This window comes from Puccinia triticina, chromosome 16A (assembly GCF_026914185.1).
Source record: "Puccinia triticina chromosome 16A, complete sequence".
NCBI lineage: Eukaryota > Fungi > Basidiomycota > Pucciniomycetes > Pucciniales > Pucciniaceae > Puccinia > Puccinia triticina.
The window spans coordinates 3,482,202-3,506,618 of NC_070573.1; the positions used below are offsets into that span (position 1 = coordinate 3,482,202).

Below are 24,417 nucleotides of genomic sequence, written 5' to 3' on the forward strand. Positions count from 1 at the left end.
AGTACCGCGGGAGTAGATAATGAATAATGTGTGAGAATGAATAATATGTAAAACATGATAGATTGAGCGCAAGCGCTACAACTAAGCAAAGCGCTGAGCGCTCCAATAGGGGGGTTCACAATTGAAATTTGTAAAACTTTAGGACCCATTTTAACCTGTTTATGAACATATTTTTAAAAAGTTGATAAATTGCACTGATTGATCAGTCCCACCTTTTGCTGGACATCTTGCCAAAATTTTAAAATTATGTTCATAAAGGCCTTAAATTGACCTCCAAAGTTTTAAATAATTCAATTGTGAACCCCCCTAATAGAATAAAACAAACAAAAACAATACAAACAAGAAACACTGAGCTGCAGTCCAAATAGAGTCCACTTGGGAGCAAAGATTAGGCAAGATGAGGACATCCATCAAGCATGATTTGGCTAGTAAAGAGATGACTTCCTTTGTTCAAGAGAAGGAAGCCGCTCTTTAGAGCTAACCAGAACACCTGAAAATTTACTAAAGAAATCCTCACTCGATCTCGACATTACTGTTACATTTTTACTGGCTTGTGGTGAAACACAACCTAGTAACAGTCTAACCTTAGTATCATAGAATCACAGTAAGATTTTGTTAGAGAAGTTTCTGTTTAGGATTACTCCCGTTGACTGATTAAAACATATCACTGAATAGTAACTCACCAAAATCATAAGCGTTTGAGGAACTTACTAAATCATCCGTGGATTACACATTTAGTTGTAAGTCACTGTCATTGACTAACTCATAGGTAGATCATTGAAATCCATCTCAAATCCCTTTAATTTCTTTATACCACTTTCTATTCTTCATTGATATTGAATATCAAATCTCTGGGTTTGATAGTAATAACCCGTTGTGCTCTTTAGACGACTACAAACTATCACGATCTGAAACATATCTCAACGTTCCTTCAATACCTTTTATCGAAGAGGCCAGGTTTACCGGCTAATTCAGTCTTCATGGACTAGCACTAAACCGCTATAATAGCGTGGAAATAAATAAACATGAATTATATGTTATACTTCCTTTCTATTCTTCTTCTATTCCGCTCTTATACATTGTAACTAGCTTCTTAAACTAATTCATATCTAGAATTATCTTTCACTCTTGTCTAACTTGCTCTCCACAAGAGAGCACCAGTTGAAAACACTAATGAAGGCTAGTGGATTAATTGGGACTAGGGGAATCGTGACTGCGCCGCGGGAAATGAAATTGGATACAACCCCTCTGAAATAAATACCAGATCTTGCACCTCTTGCTTGAGAAATAATTAACAACACTAACTCAAGAGTTTTTTTGTTTGCAATTATCATTGCGACAAATGAGGTGAAAACTTGTGCAAGTACAATACACCAGGGATGCTTGGGGGGCACTCCCCAGGGAGTGCCTTACCATGAATTTTTTTCATAAATCAGTGCAATGTCTACTACATCATATGTGTAATCAAATATGAAATGATATACAAGTATATATGATGTATCCATAACTCAGCTGGAACTCTTCTGTAAATCAGTAGTAACTAGACTGGACCACAGAACACAAAGTGTCTGTAACCAAAGTTTAACTAAAGTGTAAAGCACCACTCACACATTGTTTGTACCCAAGGGTGAAGTCAATCTGAATAGTGTTTGAACCATTTCATCATCCTGTACCCATTGCTGTGGCCTCAACAGAATGTGATTGGTTTGTTATTTGTCACCCTATTGTGCGCGCGTACAATAGGGTGACAAATCATATTCCATCAGGGCAGTTATACTCTTTTTTCTTAAATTTTACCCTCATTTACTCGGCAGATGTCCCCCTCTGGTATGAAAAGTGCCTGATTTGTCACCCTATTGTATGTGCGTACAATAGGGTGACAAATCACACACTTTTCATACCAAAGGTGAATTTTTGCCAATTAAATGAGGGTGACACGGTTTGGAAAAAATTCAGCTGGAAATATCCCTCTGGTCTGAAAAGTATGTGACTTGTGTGTGATTTGTCACTCTATTGTACTAGGGTGACAAATCACACACTTCAGCTGAATTGCTTCCAAACCATTTCACCCTGATTTACTGGGCAAAAATTCACCTCTGGTCTGAAAGGTTTGTGATTTGTCACCCTATTGTACGCGCGTACAATAGGGTGACAAATCAGACAATTTTCATACCAGAGGGGGATTTCTGCTGAGTAAATGAGGGTAAAATTTAAGAAAAATTAGTGTAACTGCCCTGATGGAATATGATTTGTCACCCTATTGTATGCGCGTACAATAGGGTGACAAATCACACACCAATCACACATTTTTTAGAACAGAGTGGCATTTGCAGCTGAGTAATTTATGAACTGTGTAACCCTTGTGTACCCAGCCAAAATACAGTTCTACTGCTCTTGTGCAAATACTAAAATGTTTTGCACTTCTGATATTTTCTTTATCCAAATCTAGGCAGTTGTGTTTCAGGTGAGATATATATTTGATGAAGGCAGTTCACCCCAATGTAAGAAAAATTGGATAAGCAAGAGCTACCTGATTTTAAAATTTAGAACTAAAGTTAGGATTGACATGAACTTGACTTCAAGATGAATTCAACAGAGTTGAATGATAGTTCACATCCAACGGTTACACATCACTCCAAATTAGATTGGTCTATAGTTCTTGCCCAGTAATTGAACAATTTACCATCACATTGTAAGGACTTCTGCCCCAGTTCAGTCAAAAACTAACCCCAAATTCAGCTGTGGCACTCCCTGGGGAGTGCCCCCAAAGCTTCCCTGGTGATAGCAGCAGCGGCCAAACACTGTTTTCAGCGCCCGCGCAGCAGAAAACCACGACCTGTGCTTTGAAATTCGCGCAGCGCAGTGATTTCACTGTGCTTATTCTGTAAAATAATGCAACAAAAGCGGTGCAGAAATTGGCAGCACATCTCTTCAATTTTCGCAACTTTTTGCTGTGAACAGTGGCTATAGCCCGGCGGGCTGCTGCACTCTTTTGCACTGAGTCACTACATAATTGCTTGAAGTAGCGGTATTGGCCTGGAGTTTTTTTCATCATTCCAACCACAGACCACAAGAAAAGGCCCATTTCATCCCAGAATTTGATCCAACCCAGCTTTCTCAGCAGAATCTGAGGCTTTTCAGTACTCATTGCAACACATTTCCCCGCTGTTTTAGTGCTCATTTCCTGAGAGCCTGTCCAGCCTGATTTATATCACAACATGCAAAAACAGTTCATGTTACGTAATTGGGTTGCACAGTCCTGAAGCTGTTACAGCTGTTGTGTAAACGGTTGCGGTTTTCCACCGTTTTAATTTTTTTTTAGCGCGCAACCTTTTTTTTTGCCCCCAATCTCATTTTCCCCCCCGGTGCACAGACGCAGGAATCCCCCGAGCCTGCCGCTGTGGGTCCGCCAAATCTCTCGGCCGCATGTTGTTGGAACCATCCAAGTCAAGGTCGTCAAATTGAGAGTTTTAAATCTGGTGAGTGTATCTTTTGATCAAACAACTTCCTTCAGTAAATTGGATACTGAAATTTGAAATTTTCTGGCTTTCTAGACATGGGTTATTGCCTGTACTCTGCTGAATTCAAATACGCCGTCGTCAGAGCGGCAAACAAAGGGAAGACCTTATCCAAGATTAACTTGTCATTAGCCGCGTCAGTCAGCAATGATTCCCTGCGCCGATGGGTCAATCTGTACAAGAGGACGAGGGCAGTTGTTTGTGATCCTTCGACCTATCAAACCCGAGGCCGACCTTTTGAATTAAACAATGAAGATTTGACATTTATTTCCGAGATGATTACTGAAAAGCCAACAGTTTATCTAGACGAAATCCAGCAGGCGTTAATCGAAGAGACCGGTGCCATAGTCTGCCTGAAAACTATTGCAAAAACACTCCATGAGCGTTTGAACATGTCCAACAAGACGATCAGGACTTTCAATCCGCGCCAAGATCCGGAAGCAAGGGCTTACTACACCTCTTGAATCAGTTGTATACCAACCTCCCATCTTGTGTTCACAGGTAAGTTTCTATTTTTTTTCATCACCTACAAAGATATGCCTAAGCAGTAAAAACTTTGATTCATTTTCAGATGAATCGGGGGTCTCGCTCGAGGTGGTATCACGAACAAGAGGCTGGGCTCCTGTAGGTCAAAGAACACCCCGAGTTCCGCGCGAGAGGTGCACGCACAAGTATAATGTCATTCCAGCGATCTCATCTGATGGGTTAGTTGCACACGTGGTCCAGGAGGAATCTGTTAATCGGGCAGATTTCGAGTTCTTCCTTGAGCACATCTTGGTAAGCTGTTGGAATAAATTCATATGATTTGCAATGAATAATATTCTGATGACCGCATTTGTAGCTCCCATTGATGAACCCCTTTCCAGCTCCACGCAGCGTACTTGTCATGGACAACACACAAATCCATCACAATGGGCATATCACAGAGCTTGTCGAGGAGCAAGGGTGCCTCTTACAATATCTTCCGGCATACTCACCAGACTTAAACCCAATTGAAAAGGGGTTCTCAGTGTACAAAGTGACCCTAAGACGGAACGAAGATTTACTTACGGGTGGTGAGGAGGACTATGATGTTTTAGATACTTTTGTTAGCTTAGTTTTCACAGATGTTTTGACCCGTAAGCTGTTCATTGGCTCGGGTTACCTCGTAGAATGATTATATGTATCAGAAACTTGTACATTTGTTTGGTTTAAAGTGAGGCAATTTGATCACCAAGGAATCTTGATTTCAGACTTCCATTGCACTCAAAACTGATCACGCTAGATCAAAATCTCCAGTTTCATTTCAATGCAAGTAAGATAAAAAAGATGAGACTGTTTATTTGAGAAGCTAGAGTAGAGACCAATCGGTCAGACAATGCGAGAGAAGGTGCTTCTGGAAACCAAGTCCTTAGAATCGGTTTACAAGACCATTGGCGACCACAACAACTATCTTCGCTTGCAACTTGAACAGTATAAGGCTTATCTCCAGAACGTCCGGATCACGAGCACGGCCAACCAGAAGGGAAAAACCGTCGGCGGCGGCGTTGGCGTTGTCAGCGTTGACGGCAAGGAGAAGAAAATCCCAAAGGCTCAGGCCCTGGGGCCCCACAAATTCAGCCATGCCCAGTTTGAGAAGGACGGCGTGATTGTCGACACTAACGTCCCTGAAAACCGGTCCGTCTCTTCCTCCTTCTCTCTCTGTGTGTGTGGTTTTGAAAAGCTGGTTGAGTTGGCATTCGCAAATTGATCCAGTCTATCTAAGATCGGTGAATAGCACGCTTCCCGCTCAGCCAAACCTTGAAGTAATAAAGATAACCAGTGTGTAACTTGTCCTAGCTGGCGGACAACAATTCCAAAACCTTCACCAAAAGATACACTCACCAGAGTTAAAACTCTCAATTTGACGACCTTGACTTGGACGGCCGAGAGACTTGACGGGGTTAAGGGTTGGTGAGCTAATTGTAAGGCAGCACCCACAGCGGCAGGCTCGGGGGATTCCTGCGTCTGTGCGCCGGGGGGGGAAAATGAGATCGGGGGCAAAAAAAAAGGTCGCGCGCGAAAAAAAAAAATTGAAAAGGCGCAAAACTGCAACCGTTTACACAATAGCTGTATGTGACATTCAATCCGCAGTGACTTTGCCTCTGCCTGCAGAATGAATTTCATGTAACAGCTTCAGGACTGTGCAACCTGATTACGTAATAGAGAATGTCACGTTTGGCGGTACCAGGCACCCGTGGGCGGGAACCGCCCGCACCCGCCAGGCGGTGCTGGGTGCCCGTTTTTTCAGAAAAAGCGGTGCGGTACCCAGGTACCGCCCCCAAGTACCACTTTCCCCCGCTGGGTTAATTGGGTAACCCCCGGACCCCCGGACCTTGGCCCGCTCTGAGCTGCCCTCAATGACTGACAATAGACTGGTCATTGGCCAGGACCGGTCATCGAGGACGGTCCCTGGTGCAATCATCGAGGGGAGTTGTCACTCCCCTCAATGACAAGTGCGTGCTGGTCGTTGGGGGAGCACCCTCAATGACCATGACCGACCTGTTTGATGACTGGAACAGGTCGGTCATCGCTTTTCTGGTCATTGAGAGGTCCTCCCCTCAATGACCAACCTGTTGCGGTCATCAAGGGGAGGACCTCTTGATGACGCGTCCATTCCGGTCATCAAGGACACCTCTTGGTGACCTTTTTGATGAAAAAAAGCTGGCGGGTACCGCTGGTACCCGCCTAAAAGACCGCTGGTACCCGCCAGGCAGTGCTGGGTGCCTGTTTTTGGAAAAAAACACGCGGGTACCGGTGGTGTAAATTATACCCGGGTCCGTTTTGACATTCTCTATTACGCAAGATGAACCGTTTTTGCACATGGTGTGGAACTTCTGCCGTGCCAGGCAGTAGGAAGTTAGTTTGAGGGGAATGGGGAGTTTGTAGAGAAATGCCCTCCAGTTTATGGTTGGATAAGCACTGAGGTGTAGGGATTTTACAACGGCTTTGAGCACGCGTTGGTGGTTGAGTTGATTGAGAGGTAGCCGGGGTACTGCTGGCAAGTGTGATCAAATAAAAGGATCTAGTATAAGAGGAAGGGATTGGGATAAATAGACTCAGAAGGTGCTTTGGAGGGTGCCAAAGATCAGGATCAATAGAGTTGATGAATTTCTGACTTGGATCAGTACAGGAAGCATGCTGTCCTCCAAGTTTGAGTTAAACTTGGAGTCTGGGGTTTGTGACATGTGGCAAACCTGTCATCATGTCCGCACACACAACCAAAACAGAACAAAACACAAGATAAAACAAAAAAAGACAAACAAGACACAAAACATGATAAAACCAACCCTCCACTCTGAACCTACCAACACACACAATTAGAAATGTCAAAGAAACAAGACAAAAAAACAACACAAACAAACAAATGACAGAATGAACACAAAAATAATGGAAATCCTGAGACGGCTTGAGGATCTTGAAGACTGAGTTCTTGAGACTGAGAGAATGAAGGCTGAATATTGTAAGGACTGGATACCCACCATGCACTGCTGATTTGATGTGAATCACCGCCTGTACCATTTGGCACACCACAATGGTGAATGGGATAGCCAGTCTGGCCTAAACACATCAAAACAATGTTGGAGGTCATACATCAATATCCTGTGGGACTCCTCAGCCTATGCACTCAAGAGACCTGCCATTCTGAATTCAATACTGAAAAAACCTGTGAGAGTCTATCCAACCCTGTCCTGTGGATGATCCAATGGCTTCTTCATATTGCTCAGGAATAGCTCTCACAAGAATGGCCACTGAGTGGCCATTTGTTTGATGGATTTACTTGAAAAAATATGCACAAGACCGCTCAGATTGAGGGCCACGACCTGGTATATGGGGCTTTGAATTGGAAGTTGAGAGAGAGGAGCAAAAGAGATGTGAAAACAAAAGTTGTGATTTTCTGCGTAAAAGCCTGCCAGCCTCAGGCCAAGAATGTGACTTTGGCCTAAGCCTCCCCTTTGGCGACGCTTTGCGCCTCCCCGGAGAGGCTCAGTTATGCTTGGGGGGAGCAATGCTTCTTGGCTATTTCATGGGCCAGCTCACTCGGCCTCAAGTGTGATGGTATAGTCTCTACAGAAAGGGGAAAAATGATAAAAATGGCGTTCTGCTTCCTACTGTCTTGTGAGGTTAGGCGTCAAGTCCCTCCTTCGGAACGCTGCTTTGCGACAGCGCTCCAGCTTATCAAAGTCCCCATCTCAGTTTTGGTGGGTGGCGGCGGGGGGAGCTGTTTTTTGGGGGCTGCCAAGGGCGCGTACCACTTCGTGGGGATCGGGTTCGGCCTGGTTGTTTAGCTGGGCGGCCTCGATGGTCTCGACGCGTCCTTTCAAGTCGCGGAGGTCTGCGATCATCAATTGAAGTTCCTTGGTGGCGACTTTCGTGGCGACTTGGAGTTGCCGTTTCTGCTCGTCCTCCCTATCGATCAGTTGAAGTAGCATTGATACCATCGACGCGTCCAGGCTGACTTTGCCGTTCTGCATTTGACTGTCCGGGGCTTCGAGCAGTTTCCTGAGAGTCGATGCCGAGGTGGTTTCTGGCTGCGGGGGTGCTGGGGGCGCGGGCACGTGTGCTTCGCTGGGGGGGAATGGATCAGGGACGACGGTCATAGCAATGTCGAGAGACGCGTCATTGGCGGCGGGCGCGTCACGGGTGTTGCGGATCGAGTCCGAGAGGATCTGGACCGAAGTGGATGGATTGCCGGGAGGGGGGTCGGGAAGGGGGAGGTCGCCAGTAGGCATGGGGGAGGGGAGACGAAGTTCTGTCGAGAATCAGAGGTGTTTCTTGCAACCAGAGGGTAGGCTTTTTTGGAAATTCGTGGTGGTTGCGGACAGACCTCGGACGAGAAAATGAAGCTGTGTATGAATGGGCGGCTGTGAAATTGAGGAATCTGCCCGGGAAGAGTCCTCCGCCCACCAACCACCATGCTCACCTACCGCCAGCTGCACGCCAAGAAGATCGGACCCCAGTAAGCATACACCATCGCCTCACGAACACTGGCAGAAATAGCTGACGCTTGCTTCTGCCCCGTCCAGGCATCCCCTGCGCGTCATTGCCCATTGCGATGTGGTCTGTCTCGCTCGCCCAGTCTGTCCAGATCGTAGCTAACCTGCCTCATACTCCCAACCAACCCACAGGACGCAGCCTATGCGCAATTCGAGCAAGTCAGGCTGAACATACCGCCCGAGAAGCCATTGGCCGTCCAACAGTGGCGCGGACGTGCGTATGGAGTCGACAACTCCTGCCGAAACTCAGCGCACGCGTCTCTGACATGATCTCGGCTCCCTGTGATTAGTGATCGCGGTCAACTACCCCGCACGCAAATTCGGAATCACCCGCCATCTGGCCTTCGACGAGGCCAAGAAACTGTGCCCCCACCTCATCTGCGTCCATGTGGCTACCTATGCCCAAGGGGCCTCGGAAACGGAGGCCAAATACCACGAGAACCCCAAGCCCGAGACCCACAAAGTATCCCCCCTCTCACCCTCCTCCTCGCCACCATTGCATCCACGCTGACACCAACAAACATAACCTTCTTGTTTTACAATAAGGTCTCCCTGGATCCGTACCGCAGAGAATCGGTGAAGATCCTCAAGATATTCGCCGAGAGCTGTCCGACGATCGAGAAAGCGTCGATCGACGAGGCCTTCCTGGACTTCTCCATCCCCGTGCGAGACATCCTGTGCACACGATACGCGTTCCCGACTCTGGAAGCCTTGCAAGACCCGTCGTCGGAGGTCAGCCTGGACGATCCGCTGCCCGCGCCCCCGCCGCTCGACCTGCAAGACCTCCTCAACGCCTCGCCCAGTAATAATCATGTCCTCCCAATCGACCCCGACCCGGAGCTTCCTCAGACGGCCGCCTCCTGGACAGACATCGCGCTCCTCATCGGCGCAGAACTGATGGCCCGCTGTCGCCACCAAGTCTTCGACCAATTAGGATACACGTGTTCCGCAGGCATCGCATCCAACAAGGTCTGTCCGTTTTCTCCGGCTCTCTTCGCAGAAACTATGGCTCATCTCTCCCCTTTTGGAACCGGAGGATGGGTAGATGCTAGCCAAGCTATGCTCGGCATACAAGAAGCCGGATGCGCAGACGGTCCTTCGTCCGGGCGCGGTGCGGGCCTTCCTGCGGCCGATGGAGGTGTCGAAGGTGCGGTTCCTGGGAGGAAAGCTGGGCCAAGCGGTGGCCGATCTAATCGTCTCCTCGTCCACCACCTCGGCCGACGGGTCGTCGAAAGAGTGTCTGTTGAGCGAGGCGTGGACGATCCCCCTGGCCCAGCTCCAGTCCGCACTCGGCGAGGACACCGGGATGTGGGTCTGGGAAACCGTCCGCGGAGTCGACCGGACCGAGGTGGAACCCAAAACGCACGTCAAGAGCATGATGTCCTCCAAGAACTTCCGCCCGTCTATCTCCTCTTGGAACCAAGGAGTCAATCCCACCCCCATTCGATCTCCTTTTTTTTGAGCGATGTGCTGATTCTCTCGCGGCTTTCCCCTCAGCTCCATTGGCTGCGAATCTTAGCCCGGGACCTGTTTGCGCGGCTGAACGAAGCGCGAGAAGCGACGCCGGGGATCTGGGTGGGTGTCTCCCACCAGCAGTCTCAAACCCCAGCACAGACCGCAGAAGCTGACACGGTGAGGGGTGTGTATGAGGGAAGGATAGCCAAAGACGATCGTGATGCACAAGCGAGACGGGATGCAGAACTCGATGGCCAAGCAGATCGCCTTCCCGTTCACGGCCCAGCTGACGGACGAGTACATCTTCGTGCTGGGCCAGAAGCTGCTGCAAGAGCTTTCCGTCCGGCTGTCCGACCAGACCTTCCAGCTCGGCACGGTGACCAGCCTGGCGCTAGCTTTCCAGACCCTTGAACGGGTCGAGGCTGGCCAGCGGGGCATCCAGGGCTTCTTCGCGCCCCAGAAGCCCGCCCCTGTCGGGCCTTCGACGCCCGCGGCCGACCCGTGCCCACGAACCCGGCCGAAATCGCCCTCGCAGCGCCCGGCTATCATCCGCTCCCGGTCCTCAGCATCCTTGGCCGACCCGAAGCCAGGCTCGCCGGGCAACAAGAAGCCCAAGAAGGGCACCTTGGACGGCTACATCGGGCCCCTCGCGCGGCCCCCGCCTCGCGCCCCCACGCCGCCGAAAGCCTCGCCTCCCAGGAAGCCGAAGAAGGGCACCTTGGACGGCTACATCGGCCCCCTGGCGCGCGTCTCCCCGGCGAACAAAGCCGCTGCCCCCCCGGCACGCGCGTCTCGGCTCACATTCGTCTGTCCCCGGTGCCGCGAAGCGGTCGTCTTGGATCCTTCCGGCCTGGCGCATGAGAAGGACGATGGGGAGGAGGAGGAGGAACAGAGGCTGCGGTTCGAGCGGCTCAAGAACGTCCATCTCGACCACCACTTCGCCCAGGACTTGGCCGCCCAAGACCGCCCCGCGCCCCCCGCAACCATCCCTGGCCAATCCTCCTCGTCTTCCTCCCTCAAAGACCGCCCCAGAAAACCCTCGCCAAAGACTGTCGCCGTCGAGGCCAGTCGCACAGCTCGCGAGCGCGGGATCATGGACTTCTTTAAGCCGGTCCCCGACCCCCGCGGCTCTCTTCCCAAACCAAAGAAAAGGAAGAAACCCCCGCGAACTGGTGGGGCCTGATGTCTTTACTTGCATACGTAGCTTTCGTGTCTTCTCCCTGTAGCCTTATCTTTGTTCGCAATTTGTGCTTGATGGTCTAGATTGCTGGGGTGTGTACGCCACACTTCTTTGTTTGCTCCTCATGGTTGAGGGACAACAGGGACTGAAACAACAAGGACTACCCTCATGGTATGACTTGACGGTGAATGATAGATATGATAGTACTGAAAGAAAGGCAAGTGAGAAACTGGTAGACTGTAGTAATGGGCTGCTTGGTAGAAGCATATCTACATATAACAAGCATACAAAGACTACACCCCAGCTTCACCATCTGACCACTTATAGAAGATTGTTGCCTCCTGGTTGGGGGTGTCAGATGAGTTCCTTGATGGTACATGTGCACTTGTTGGCATTCATGGAGGATGGGTGTGGAGAGATTCCATGCTGGCAATGTGTGATTGGCACAATGGAACTGGCCACAGCCCTCTTATATTTTGGGCCAGATGATACATGGGGATATGTGCAAGGTTGTCATGCAAGACATGGAGGATGTGTGGCTGCTGGCTTTGCACAAAAATCAAATGGGCAATTCCTTGTTGATGACTGGAATGTTCTGGTCATTGGGACACATGTATCTCAATGACCGGAGCAAACCTGGTCATCAAGAGGAGGAAACACTCCTCTCAATGACTAGAGAGAACTGGCCATTTAGAGGAGTATTTACTCCTCTCAATGACTGGAACAGACCCGGTTATTGAGAGCAGACTGTTTGATTCAATTGATGCAATTTTTCTTCTTGCTTGGTGAGCTGTGAGTAAGTTGTTATATGTGCTGATACCTTGTTGTCCATCTTTGCAAGGTATGAAGTCAAGCAGATGGAGGCGTGTGAGGCAATTGCAGGTTTGACTGCCCCCGGCAATGCTCCCAGGGTTTTTCTGCGGGTCTGTGACAGCATGAAAAAGGAACCCTGGCGGCCAAAGTTCACCCCTAAACACCCAATTGCGGCTCCCTTATAGATGCTCTTACAGGTGGTTTGAAAGACCTGCCCCTTTAATTTTACTAAGTAAATAACCAGGAGTCTTGAAATTAATATTTAAGAAACAAATGTGGCAGATTCCTGTTGGAATCCTAGTCCTTCTTCTAAGAGGTGTACAATTAGTGAGTTGTACTTTTGTACTCTCATCCAGATTGATATTCAATAATTATGTTCATATGTCTCAAAACTTGTGACAGGCAACTTGCCTGAACCTAGTCACAAGAAGCTTTGCGCAGCTGTGGTCAGCAATGACAGAAATTGTGTCATTGCTTGCAAACCCCACCAACCTCACTCACTAAACACTCCATGAGTCATAAATTATTTGAGTTTAGAAGAAATAAGCCAACTCCAATATGTTAATCAATCCAATCAACAAAACAATAACCTGTAAACAACCAATTCAATAGTAAGTTGTTTAATTATGTTGAGAGTCAAATCCGTGCCCTTAATTAAGCTCTTGCCTCCTGTAATTTCCCTGTCCTGTGGATGTCACATAACAGGAACATCAACTTCTCCCTTCCTCTAGTCTCCAAGAATCCTCACGCTTGTCCTTCAATCTCGCCGGTTTGGTAACTTCAATCCGTTCCTCAAACATGACAACGGCTCATCCTGTTTTCCCAACTTGGTCAGCTTGGTCCTTTTGACTTGAACTTTCTCTCCTGAAAACTTGACACTATGATCAGAATATTTAAACTCAACAACTTTTGTGCTTCACCTCTTTTCCTCTGGGGAACTCACTCAATACACTTTCATCACTTTGTATAACAGTCTCAATCACTCAACATCTCCTGACTTTTTGTTCCTCCAGAAGACATCAAAACTCATCAAACTCCTCAAGTCTTTTGTCACTCCCTTGATAACATCTCATTGGTTGTATGTAGCGCTGTGTTTCTCTTTTTCCTTGTTCTCTGATTGACATTGTTTTCCATTTATTCTGCTCTTCTTTCTTCCTCCTTCATCATCCCACTTTGTTGTGCTCTTCTCTTTTTTTGTGTTTGCCTTCAGCAACGGTGTAACCATTACGATACATTGAGCGTATTGGGTAAACGTTTTTCATTGAAGATGCATACCTACATGTCCAATTTTTTGTTTTTAGCCATTATCCATACAATAACAGCCAAAAACAAAAAAATTGGACATGTAGGTATGCATCTTCAATGAAAAACGTTTACCCAATACGCTCAATGTATCGTAATGGTTACACCGTTGCCTTCAGGTACTTTTCTTTTTCTCTTTGTTCCATCATTATTTGTTCATTGTTTTCTTTTGTCTGATAAAATGCAATCCTTCAGTTTGATATTTAACAGTTTACAATAGTTTTGCTTGATAGTTTTAAGGACAAGAAGATAACAGGGGGGTTAATTTCACAAGGTGTGTTTTGCAAGTTGCAAGGCCTTGTAAAATTACACATTGAGGGGGTGATGTGTAATTTTACAAGGATTTTTCTAAATTTTGACCTTGTAATGAAAGTCCTTGTAAAGCTCCACCTCAGCTTTCCCATGTGCAATTTCACAAGGTACTAGGGAAAAGCCGCGGCAGGGCCGCGGTTCAGAACTTAAGATCATATGTAGTGACTGCAAACGGCGCTTACAAAGAGATATGACCAAGAGTGGTGATTCAAAGGAAAATAAGTGTATAGCCGGGGGTGGACCTGAATAAGGGATGACTTTAAGGAGTTGGCTCACCACAATAAACAGCAGATGCTTGTATTTCAAAGGTAACTTGTCAGAAGCAATCCACTCAGCTGCTAAATACCAAGTTGAATTCAAACAGTCACCTTGGAATCAGGAATTCAACTGCCTGCTGGGCAGATCAAATTAGGAAATGTAAACAGCACCAAATACAGGCCTATCCTGGTTGTAAAAGGAGTGTGGCCTGAGGCAGTCAAAATCATTGCAAAATCAAAAGCAAAGAACCAAAAATGCAGCAGAAGTACAAGTGCCAGCCCCAGCCATCCCCACCACAGCCGCAGACATGCACATTTCATAGTGTGAATCTTCAAAAGTCTGTGAGTTTTGGTTGGTTCCCTAAATGTTACCGTCCTGGCATCTCAGATCACTGACTCATGTGCTGGAGCAGTATCTGGACATACCACCACTCTTGCTGTGAAGGACTTGCAAAAAATAGACGGCCAATGGTATTGGAGGGCCTGTGGGGAAGCAACTATCTGTGTTACCAATAGAAATGCAATGGCACTTCCTGGTACAACAGCTTCTGGGCTGATTTTGCAAAATAGAATAGTATTCTTTGAAGATAAACATGAGAAAAGGGTGTGAACCCAATAGGACGGTTCATGTAGGGATTTTTTAACGCTGCTGATGTTATAAATCAGAAAGTCTTCCCAGCCAAATTGGCTGGGCCAAGGGATAAACTTTATTTTGGTCTTGTTAATTGTTAATTTTGGCCCTATGTGAAACGTCCTAATAGTACAGGTAGTGGAGAAAGATAAGAGAAGTGTCCGAGAGGAAAGAGATGATCCTCATCAGATGAGACTCCTGGTAATATGCAGGAGCTATACAAAGAGATGGGTGGATTTGGGGAAGTCTGGCCCAAGTTTGGCAATCTGATATACAAGAGCAGGGGAGACAAGATACAAGACTCTACAAGATGGCCGCAAACGGCTACAGATTCAAGTTATGCCAAGAGCAGCACCACCGATGTTCAACAGCATATCCTATTTGGATGTTACCAAAGAGCTCAGTCCAGCCTGCCTGGCTTTGGTCAAGCCTCACAAGTCCTTCTTCTTTGTGCTGTTCCTGCTGATTGGAGCGCGACGCTCTTGATTATTCCCAGCCCTTGCTTGCTGTCAGTGAGGGCAACAATGATAATGGGTGCTTGTGTAGGTAGGCACCGTACTGGGCGATAAGCTTGAGTGCGGTGATCCAGCGTTTGCGGAGGGTTTTGCTTACAACGGAGGACTTATTGAGCTCCTTGATCCTGAGCAAGAAAGTGAGTCTGAGCTGACCAATGTGTCTAGACGACTTGGTTCTAGCTTCCCGTCTGACGGCCCTTCACTTCAACCAGCATTCCTGGTGTTCTTTAGAGAAGCACAAGCTGAAAACGTGCATGTGGGATGGGAGGGTCTAGGCAAGGTTAACAAAGCAGGAGGGGATGGCAGTGAGCAGGAAGAAGCCGGCGTGTCTGACCGAGCTGCTGCTGGGGAATCTTGGGCTCAGCAGGGCATGGATATTTGGCCGGTTGTAGGAGAGCACTTGGCCAGAGGGAGGAACTTGAGGGCGGGCCAGGCTGGGTGATGGATGAACGGGTTGGTCAGAAGAGTACAACAGATGGCCAAAGCTTTTACCTATACAGGATGACCGGAGGCTATTACCTTAACCGGAAGCCAAGGTTTTCACTGTTGAGAGGACCAAGCTACCGCTGTTTCGCGCATTAGGCAGGAATGCATTCAAAGATTGCTAGACGGAGTGGACATGCGCTGTCCGCCGGGTAGAGTAATTGATAAAATGTACACACGAGCAAAAAGGGGCACAGTTTTGGCCGGAAAAAGTAATTGAATGTCTTATAAGGTGATTGTTCTCAGGAACCAAAAGAGGTGTTGATGGTTCCTGAGAACAAAAGACACAAAGAATATAAAAGGAGGAGCTTTATGAGGCATTGTGTCCTCATCCCACGCGGAGAGGTATTGATGGCTTGGCCTAATAATCGTCCTCCTTGTGTCGGATTACTTCTTAAAAAATCCACCAGACCTGCACTTGCTGCGTTTTTTGGGCTGTGCCAGTGAACCCGATAAAGGGGGAACTGCTGCCCAAAAATTGCACCCAGTACAAGACTGGTGTATTTAAGGAGTTTAATCTTTTTGCAAGGGTTGACCTTGTAATAAAATGAGCTGGCACAATTGCACATTTTTAGCAAAATCTTGAATTTTACAAGGCAAATTCTGAAATAGTAAAACTCCTTGCAAAACCCACCTTGTAAAAATCAATAACAATGGTTATCCAGGTTAAATTTACAAGTTTTCTAAAAAACATTTACAAGGTCATTTACCCCCCAGGGCCCCAACCCCTTTGTTTTTTTTTGTGAAAGAACAGCCTCTCCCAACTGCCCAATGTGCCTAAGTTAATTGAGCACCTCCCTCTGGGAGTGATTTAAGCCTTACACTTGATTTTCTCCCAAGAAGTTGTAAGATTGCAGCATCTTGGGTTTCACAAACCTTTCACAAGACCCAACTCAGTCCACATAGTCATTTTTCCTCCTTTCCTTCCTAGCTCAGCAGACCCAACCCCAACTGACTGTCTTTCTGAGCTAGTTAAGCTTTCCATTCTTTCTCTCTCCCTCTTTCTATTTCTATGTATAAAGATTGGTACAATTACCTAGAACTATGTTCCCAACAGTGAGCACAAAATTATGCCAAGTTATTTTGATCTTGCATATTAGCTATCAGCGTGGTCGCCATGGCGTACATGATCAGCATCTTGTTTTTGGTTCCTCTTCACAGCTCTTCACTTTGGTCAAACGCTGTTTGTAGTGACAGCAAAGCATAAAAATCACTACTCTTTTTTTGACCTTGATGTAGCGGAGCAATTTTTTACTGCTTTCACTACAAAATAGCACAGCAAAAGCGGACAGCGTTAGGACTCACTTTTTACCGCTTTTAGCAGATTTTTGCTGAAAGAGTGTGGATAGCGCACTGCGCCGCTACACTTTTGGCCGCTGAAGTTTCTTTTTTCTGCCCTTTATTTTAAGTTACTTTTCACTGAGAATAGTGCTAATAGCACACTGTGCCGCAGTGCTATTGCCATGGCCACCAAGTCCCCTTTGCTGTTAATGGCAACAAAGCAACTATTACGCTAATTACATTAGCGGCGCTAATTCTGTAGCGTAGTAGTTGGCCGCTAATGATTTTGGTTGTTAGTTTTAGCTGTAATTCAAAGCCGCTAAATCACGCTGAGGCTAAATTACAGCTAAATCACAGCTAATTAGCTACCCATTACAGCTGAATTAGCTGTAATTTGCAGCTAAAACTGCACTTTTTTCTCAAATACCTGTTAGCTTTAAATGGAATAGATTTTAAGCTACAATCTAGTGTAGTGTAGCGGCCTTAAAAACCGCTAAGTTAGCGCTAATTACGCTATACGTAATTTAATAGTTGCATTGTTGTTAATGGCTTCCAAAGCGCAGAGCGCATCTGCGCTTTTGTGTGCTGAAGAGCAGGTATCAGCGGAAATCGCCACTTTTCAGTACTCAGTGCAGCATTTTTTTTGCTACTTCAGCGCTCAGAGCGTTTAGTAACCAATAATCCCTACTCCAGCGGTTTCCACCGCTGTTTAGCGCTCAGCAAGCGGTTTTCCGCTATTTCAGCGGTCAGGGTAGCAATTTTCATCTACAGGCCGCTGAAAAATCTCATTAAAGATCTATGGGATTTTCCTCTTGAAACCATCAGTGAAAAGCGTAGCGGGCCATTAAAAGCGCTAGTAAAGCGGGCCCAAACCCGCTATGCTTTGCTACGCTTCCGCTATAGGCAGTGGAGCGGTTGCAGTGTTGTTGGGTCCATGCGTGTATTTTTTGGCCTTTGTTCCTCTCTTTATTAAGAAGAAAAATGCTCATTTAGCACAAATCATTTCTGATGTTCTGCCAGAGGAGAGGCACTATTCAGCAGTGCCGGGGCACTATTCATAGTGCCGGGGCACTATTCATAGTGCCGGGGCACTATTCATAGTGCCGGGGCACTATTCATAGTGCCGGGGCACTATTCATAGTGCCGGGGCACTATTCATAGTGCCAGAGGCACTATTCAGCAGTGCTGGGGCACTATTCATAGTGCCAGAGGCACTATTCAGCAGTGCTGGGGCACTATTCATAGTGCCAGAGGTACTATTCAGCAGTGCCGGGGCACTATTCATAGTGCCAGAGGCACTATTCAGCAGTGCCGGGGCACTATTCATAGTGCCAGAGGCACTATTCAGCAGTGCCGGGGCACTATTCATAGTGCCAGAGGCACTATTCAGCAGTGCCGGGGCACTATTCATAGTGCCAGAGGCACTATTCAGCAGTGCCGGGGCACTATTCATAGTGCCAGAGGCACTATTCAGCAGTGCCGGGGCACTATTCATAGTGCCAGAGGCACTATTCAGCAGTGCCGGGGCACTATTCATAGTGCCAGAGGCACTATTCAGCAGTGCCGGGGCACTATTCATAGTGCCAGAGGCACTATTCAGCAGTGCCGGGGCACTATTCATAGTGCCAGAGGCACTATTCAGCAGTGCCGGGGCACTATTCATAGTGCCAGAGGCACTATTCAGCAGTGCCGGGGCACTATTCATAGTGCCAGAGGCACTATTCAGCAGTGCCGGGGCACTATTCATAGTGCCAGAGGCACTATTCAGCAGTGCCGGGGCACTATTCATAGTGCCAGAGGCACTATTCAGCAGTGCCGGGGCACTATTCATAGTGCCAGAGGCACTATTCAGCAGTGCCGGGGCACTATTCATAGTGCCAGAGGCACTATTCAGCAGTGCCGGGGCACTATTCATAGTGCCAGAGGCACTATTCAGCAGTGCCGGGGCACTATTCATAGTGCCAGAGGCACTATTCAGCAGTGCCGGGGCACTATTCATAGTGCCAGAGGCACTATTCAGCAGTGCCGGGGCACTATTCATAGTGCCAGAGGCACTATTCAGCAGTGCCGGGGCACTATTCATAGTGCCAGAGGCACTATTCAGCAGTGCCGGGGCACTATTCATAGTGCCAGAGGCACTATTCAGCAGTGCCGGGGCACTATTCATAGTGCCAGAGGCACTATTCAGCAGTGCCGGGGCACTATTCATAGTGCCAGAGGCACTATTCAGCAGTGCCGGGGCACTATTCATAGTGCCAGAGGCACTATTCAGCAGTGCCGGGGCACTATTCATAGTGCCAGAGGCACTATTCAGCAGTGCCGGGGCACTATTCATAGTGCCAGAGGCACTATTCAGCAGTGCCGGGGCACTATTCATAGTGCCAGAGGCACTATTCAGCAGTGCCGGGGCACTATTCATAGTGCCAGAGGCACTATTCAGCAGTGCCGGGGCACTATTCATAGTGCCAGAGGCACTATTCAGCAGTGCCGGGGCACTATTCATAGTGCCAGAGGCACTATTCAGCAGTGCCGGGGCACTATTCATAGTGCCAGAGGCACTATTCAGCAGTGCCGGGGCACTATTCATAGTGCCAGAGGCACTATTCAGCAGTGCCGGGGCACTATTCATAGTGCCAGAGGCACTATTCAGCAGTGCCGGGGCACTATTCATAGTGCCAGAGGCACTATTCAGCAGTGCCGGGGCACTATTCATAGTGCCAGAGGCACTATTCAGCAGTGCCGGGGCACTATTCATAGTGCCAGAGGCACTATTCAGCAGTGCCGGGGCACTATTCATAGTGCCAGAGGCACTATTCAGCAGTGCCGGGGCACTATTCATAGTGCCAGAGGCACTATTCAGCAGTGCCGGGGCACTATTCATAGTGCCAGAGGCACTATTCAGCAGTGCCGGGGCACTATTCATAGTGCCAGAGGCACTATTCAGCAGTGCCGGGGCACTATTCATAGTGCCAGAGGCACTATTCAGCAGTGCCGGGGCACTATTCATAGTGCCAGAGGCACTATTCAGCAGTGCCGGGGCAACATGTGTTGCATACTGCTTTCTTGCCAGAGCTTTTTGAAAAGGCATGGTGAGAAGATTGTGTTTCTCCCACCAACACCTAACATTTGGGGGCTTTTGTCGCCGCACTGCCTAGCTTCATGCAGCCACCCTTCCATGCCAAGAAAAATCATCAATCTTGCAAGTTTTTCACATTGTGCTCCATCACTGTTAAAGCTGTAATTGAACATGGGCACATCACGTGGGACAAAATTGGGAAAAGGTTAGATAATAAATAGTATTGAGAAAAACACAGTCTTTCTCATTCATTCACCAGTCATACAATCACACAATAACAATATTTCTTTCTGCCATCACAAAATGAGAAACGCACAATTTGATGGATGATGGAAAGAAGAGGAAGTACAATATAAAGAAATCAGGATTTGACGAAAATCGCGAGAGACGGGTGGAAAATACTATAATATACATACGTAAATAGATCACAAAAATAAGAAAACATTGTCTTTCAGAGGATAGATTTTTTTGCGGTTGTTTTCTGGTTTTTATGTTAGGTAGAGAAAAAGATAAACAATTGCGATTGGATTGTTCGTATCGAAAGAGGTAGGAAAATAGTATATAGAGAAGACGAGATGAGGAGAGGTAGGAGGGGATAAGAAAAGATCAGAGTTATACAAAAGAAAACAGTTCTCCTTCCAAAAAGATAAGACGTTTTTTGATCGACTAATAATAAAATGATAAGAGGGAAGAAATGGACAATTGAGAAAGAATTAGCTCATAGCGAGGGTTTCATCTCAAGAAGCAAACAAGGGATCATAAGAATCAAGTTCTCTACTCTTCGACTTGTTAGTTAGTGGCAGCGGGGGAGACGGCCTCCTGTATCATCAAGGAGAGTTTAGGCTGTGGGGAGCCAGCAATAGAGGCAGGCTCAGGGCTTTTGACGGCCGATTTGACGGGCTTCTCTTGAACGGAGGACGGGGTAGAGGGTTTGACGAGGGCGAGACTTCGAGGGCCAGCGGCGACGCGAAGACGTTCAAGGGCGAGGTCGACGCTGGAGAAGTCTTCGGCCCGGCGAGTGTCATCAGGGGCATAGAGCTGAGTGGAGATGTAGGTGGATTCGCCAGAGACCTCGATGCTCTCCTCGCCCGCCTCGCTGGACTCTTCCTCGAGCCCACGCATCCTCAGCGGCGTGCCTACTTGCTCCCCATGCGAGACCACGCGGCGCGAGGGCGTAGTATGCTCGGCAAACGTCACCCGCTTGGGTTGTCCTGCTCGGTCGGAACCCTGACGTGGCTGCTGCGGACTGTTGGTGTTCCTATTTTGCTGTAGATGGCCTAACGCGGATGCCTTCTTTCCTCCAGGAACACCCACCGCAGCAGGGTCAGAAACTGATCGGCGCCCAGGGATTTGGTACACGGGGCTCTCGCCCTTCCTCGCGCCCTCATGGGCTTTGCCGTCCCCGAAGACGACATGAGGTGAACTAGAAACGTCAGGCGTAAAGGAGAGCGCATTTGCCCTCAAGCTTCCAGAAGAGTCTCGCTTCATACCAACCATGTCAGACGCTCTCCATGATGCTGGTACACCGTTCTGGAGGAGCTCGTTGGCCTTGTAGCCGTCCTTGCTGTTAGGAAGAGTGATCGGTGGGAGCAATCCGGAGTACTGCAGCTTGGAATCAACTGTCCCGGCTTGGCTGTCGTAGTAGGACTGAACATCACCGGTCTTACCGAGACCAGACTTGCCCCCTAAGGGGTTCATGAAGCTGAGCTGCTGAAAGGCCTGGATGGCAGAGGCGGGGATGGGCTGGTTGGCGTTCTGGTACATGCTCATCAAGAGCGCTTGCTGTTGGAGGAGCATCTGTCTCTCGGCCAGGAAGCTTTGGAAGTCCGGCTGACTCATGCCGCGTTGGGAAGACGGCAATCCTTGATTGGCCAGGTACGAATTGTCGGCTGGGGTGGCGAGAGACACTCCGGGCGAGCGCGCAGAGGAAGTAAGGTGGGTGGAGAAGCCACTCGGAAAGAGTGGGTTGTAAGAGTCAGCCGAGTGAGGGGTCATTCCAGAGTGCGAAAGTGCAGGAAGCGGGGTCTGTGCACCGGCGAAGCCGGAGACCAAGGAGTTAGCGCTTTGGAGATAGCTTAACGGCGAGCGTACGGTGCCCCATCCAGGTGTTTTAAGCTGCGCAGTGGAACCAAGCCCAGCCGAGAACTGAGCCTGGGTGTTGTTGAACTGATGGTGCTCCTGGTTGCGGTTCTGGCCTTGGTGCTTGTCTGATCCTCGTGGCTCAGTGATCGAGCCCTTGAGTTGTTCGGCGGAAAATTTGCCAGCCTTGCCATTTTGGCTCGGGTAACGCATGCCGGGTAAGGCTGGGGCACTGGCTGGGGCGTTCTTCAGATCATTCATCGGAGCGGTCCGCGGAGTGATAGCCGAGCGAGCAGAGTTAGAACCTTGATTGGCTGGTTGACTTGGCGAGGTTTCACCTTCGACGGGGGCTAGAGAAAGTCGGATCGGATCAGAGATAGCTTCTCGGAACGTAAACATAGGAGCGGCAACTCACGAATCACGCTTTCCCATTTGGATCGGTAAGTCTTGACGGGTAAAGCACCTGCCTTGAAAAGCTTATAGCTCGTTTGTCGACTGGACAGAATCGGGAAGTCAGTTTCAGCTCAAACATCCATCCAGCCACATATGTGCTCACCTAGCTTGGACAATGGCCTGCTCAGCACCCATTACCGGGCGCCCTCCGGGACCGGTCACGTACGAGGCAGAATATCCATTGGCGGTGATGTTGAGAGTGTATTCGACGATTTCTCCCTGGGAAGAAGAGACATTAAGTCAGCACGAAGCTTGAACAAAACCAAGGGTAGGAGAAACAAAAAACCTTGGCGAGTGACTTGAATTCCTGGTCCGAAAAGATGTCTGTCCAGTGGATCTTGACTGTAGAAGAAGAGGGGATCAGCACGTGTGGGCAGGAGCGGATATTATGGAACTGATGCCAAAAACTTACCATCTTGCGGGACTTGGTCGAGGCGATCATCGATCAAGAAGCCGACACCCTTGTCACAGTTGTACATCTTGCAGCGGCCGATGCGTCTCTCCCCTTCTTTGGCGGAGTTCTTGGCAGTAAGGTTGACGCCTCGAATGGAGGGTTGTTTACGCTGATGATGGCCGGGAAAAGCCTTGTGAATATCCTGGGAGGCTGGAAGATGGTTACCCTTGGAGAGCTCATCACGGTGGGGATCTTCGCTCCAAACGTCGTGGGACATGAACGGGGTCTCTGGCATTGGCCAGGACTCCTCCTCCTCGCTGCTACCGTCGCCAGAGTGGCCATCATGCAGCTTGAGATTCGGCGCCGGGCGGTTGACCGCAACGTTGTTTCCGCGATGGATCGGTCCACCCCCACCACGCTTGTTCAAATAGGTGGGCTGGTCGAAGGGGGATCCCTTAGGCTTGGTTCCAACGAAGGCCGCATCGAGCGTCGCGTTGGTCACCCGCTCCGTCTTCCCGGTGAAGCCTGATTGGCGGACCTGCGGTGAGGTGAGACTGGGGGCAAGAATGCGGTGGCCGAGGGAGAGAGATGCCAAATTGACATCTAGCAGAAAACAATCAATCGCACCAAATGCAAAGAAGTAAGCTGCATACCCTCAAAATATACAGAGGAGAGTACGGCTTACGATTGGCAAAGTTAATGGGTTGATGTTGTTCTGCATGCCTGCGTGCATTTTCAACCCATCTCCCGGCCCGATCAGCCGAGTGATTGGCGACCAAGTTCGGAGAGCCAGTGACGCCATGTAACCAGGGTGGGTTGAGGGCGTTACGGAGTTCGGCAAGGCCTTCGCCAGGCGGGCCGAAGAAGGACCGGGGGGAATGGGAGACAGAGAACTCTCCACTGGCATCACTGCTGAGCTGGATAGAATTCAGGCGGTCGTGGCTGTTGTCGATGGGCAAGTAGGGATGAGGCGAGCCCGGGGTGGGCGTCAACATCTGGTCCTCGGCCACCAACGATTCAAGTGCTAGAGACATTTCTTGAGCGTATCACAACGGCGCTAGTGTAATGATTCAATCCCGGTAACAACCACAGAGAGAAAAATTGAAGATAGATTGTGAGAGTGTGATGGATCAACCACGGGAGGTAGCTGAGCTCGATAGACTGGATTTGATTCCTTTGACGATGTTGATGAGAAAAAATCTTCGACGAAGACTACTACAGAGTGCAACAGAATAGCAAACGCGTGTGCGATCAGAAGGCAGATCGAGTGATGGGGGATGCAACGCCAAATATATGTGGTGACGAGACGTGGGGGAGGGGGGAGGAAGAAGGGACGATGATGGATCCAGTTATTCTTATCAATCTGCTGTAGCACAAAGCCTGGTTGAGGACGAGCTGGGGGGGATGCTGATGGGATGGTTCCTTATTTGAGAGTCTGAGCTCGGAGTGTTCCTTCCTCTCGAACCTCTTACTCTATCAATCCCGACAATTGCTAGCTCCTGCTGGTACGGCGACGGTACCTCTCCTCCCCAGTCATGCGTCCAGGTCGAAATCGCATGACGACATCTAGTGTCGGACCTACTTTGCCCGTGTTTTTTTTTTCTGGGTAAGGAGAGCGGCGATGGCTGCACATAAGAAACTGTCCGGTTAAAC

The 24,417-nt window shown here is 48.6% G+C and overlaps 3 protein-coding genes across 3 annotated transcripts; 2 read left to right on the forward strand and 1 right to left on the reverse strand.

The window, feature by feature from the left end:
* Positions 1-4,875: 4,875 nt before the first annotated feature.
* PtA15_16A342 (uncharacterized protein) lies at positions 4,876-5,274 on the forward strand (the record flags this gene model as incomplete). The annotated part of the gene is made up of 2 exons (XM_053164023.1): positions 4,876-5,174; positions 5,253-5,274. The coding sequence occupies 2 exons, from the start codon at positions 4,876-4,878 to the stop codon at positions 5,272-5,274; spliced, it is 321 nt and encodes a 106-aa protein (XP_053027989.1).
* A 3,178-nt stretch (positions 5,275-8,452) lies between these two features.
* Positions 8,453-13,522, forward strand: PtA15_16A343 (uncharacterized protein; the record flags this gene model as incomplete). The annotated part of the gene is made up of 10 exons (XM_053164024.1): positions 8,453-8,496; positions 8,564-8,597; positions 8,666-8,747; positions 8,824-8,996; positions 9,080-9,502; positions 9,579-9,959; positions 10,031-10,108; positions 10,194-10,793; positions 10,881-11,099; positions 13,517-13,522. The coding sequence occupies 10 exons, from the start codon at positions 8,453-8,455 to the stop codon at positions 13,520-13,522; spliced, it is 2,040 nt and encodes a 679-aa protein (XP_053027990.1).
* A 6,469-nt stretch (positions 13,523-19,991) lies between these two features.
* On the reverse strand, positions 19,992-23,798 carry PtA15_16A344 (uncharacterized protein; the record flags this gene model as incomplete). The annotated part of the gene is made up of 7 exons (XM_053164025.1): positions 19,992-19,997; positions 20,805-22,267; positions 22,333-22,412; positions 22,474-22,589; positions 22,657-22,712; positions 22,783-23,367; positions 23,450-23,798. 7 exons carry the CDS (start codon positions 23,796-23,798, stop codon positions 19,992-19,994), a joined length of 2,655 nt encoding a protein of 884 aa, XP_053027991.1.
* Between the last annotated feature and the right edge of the window lie 619 nt (positions 23,799-24,417).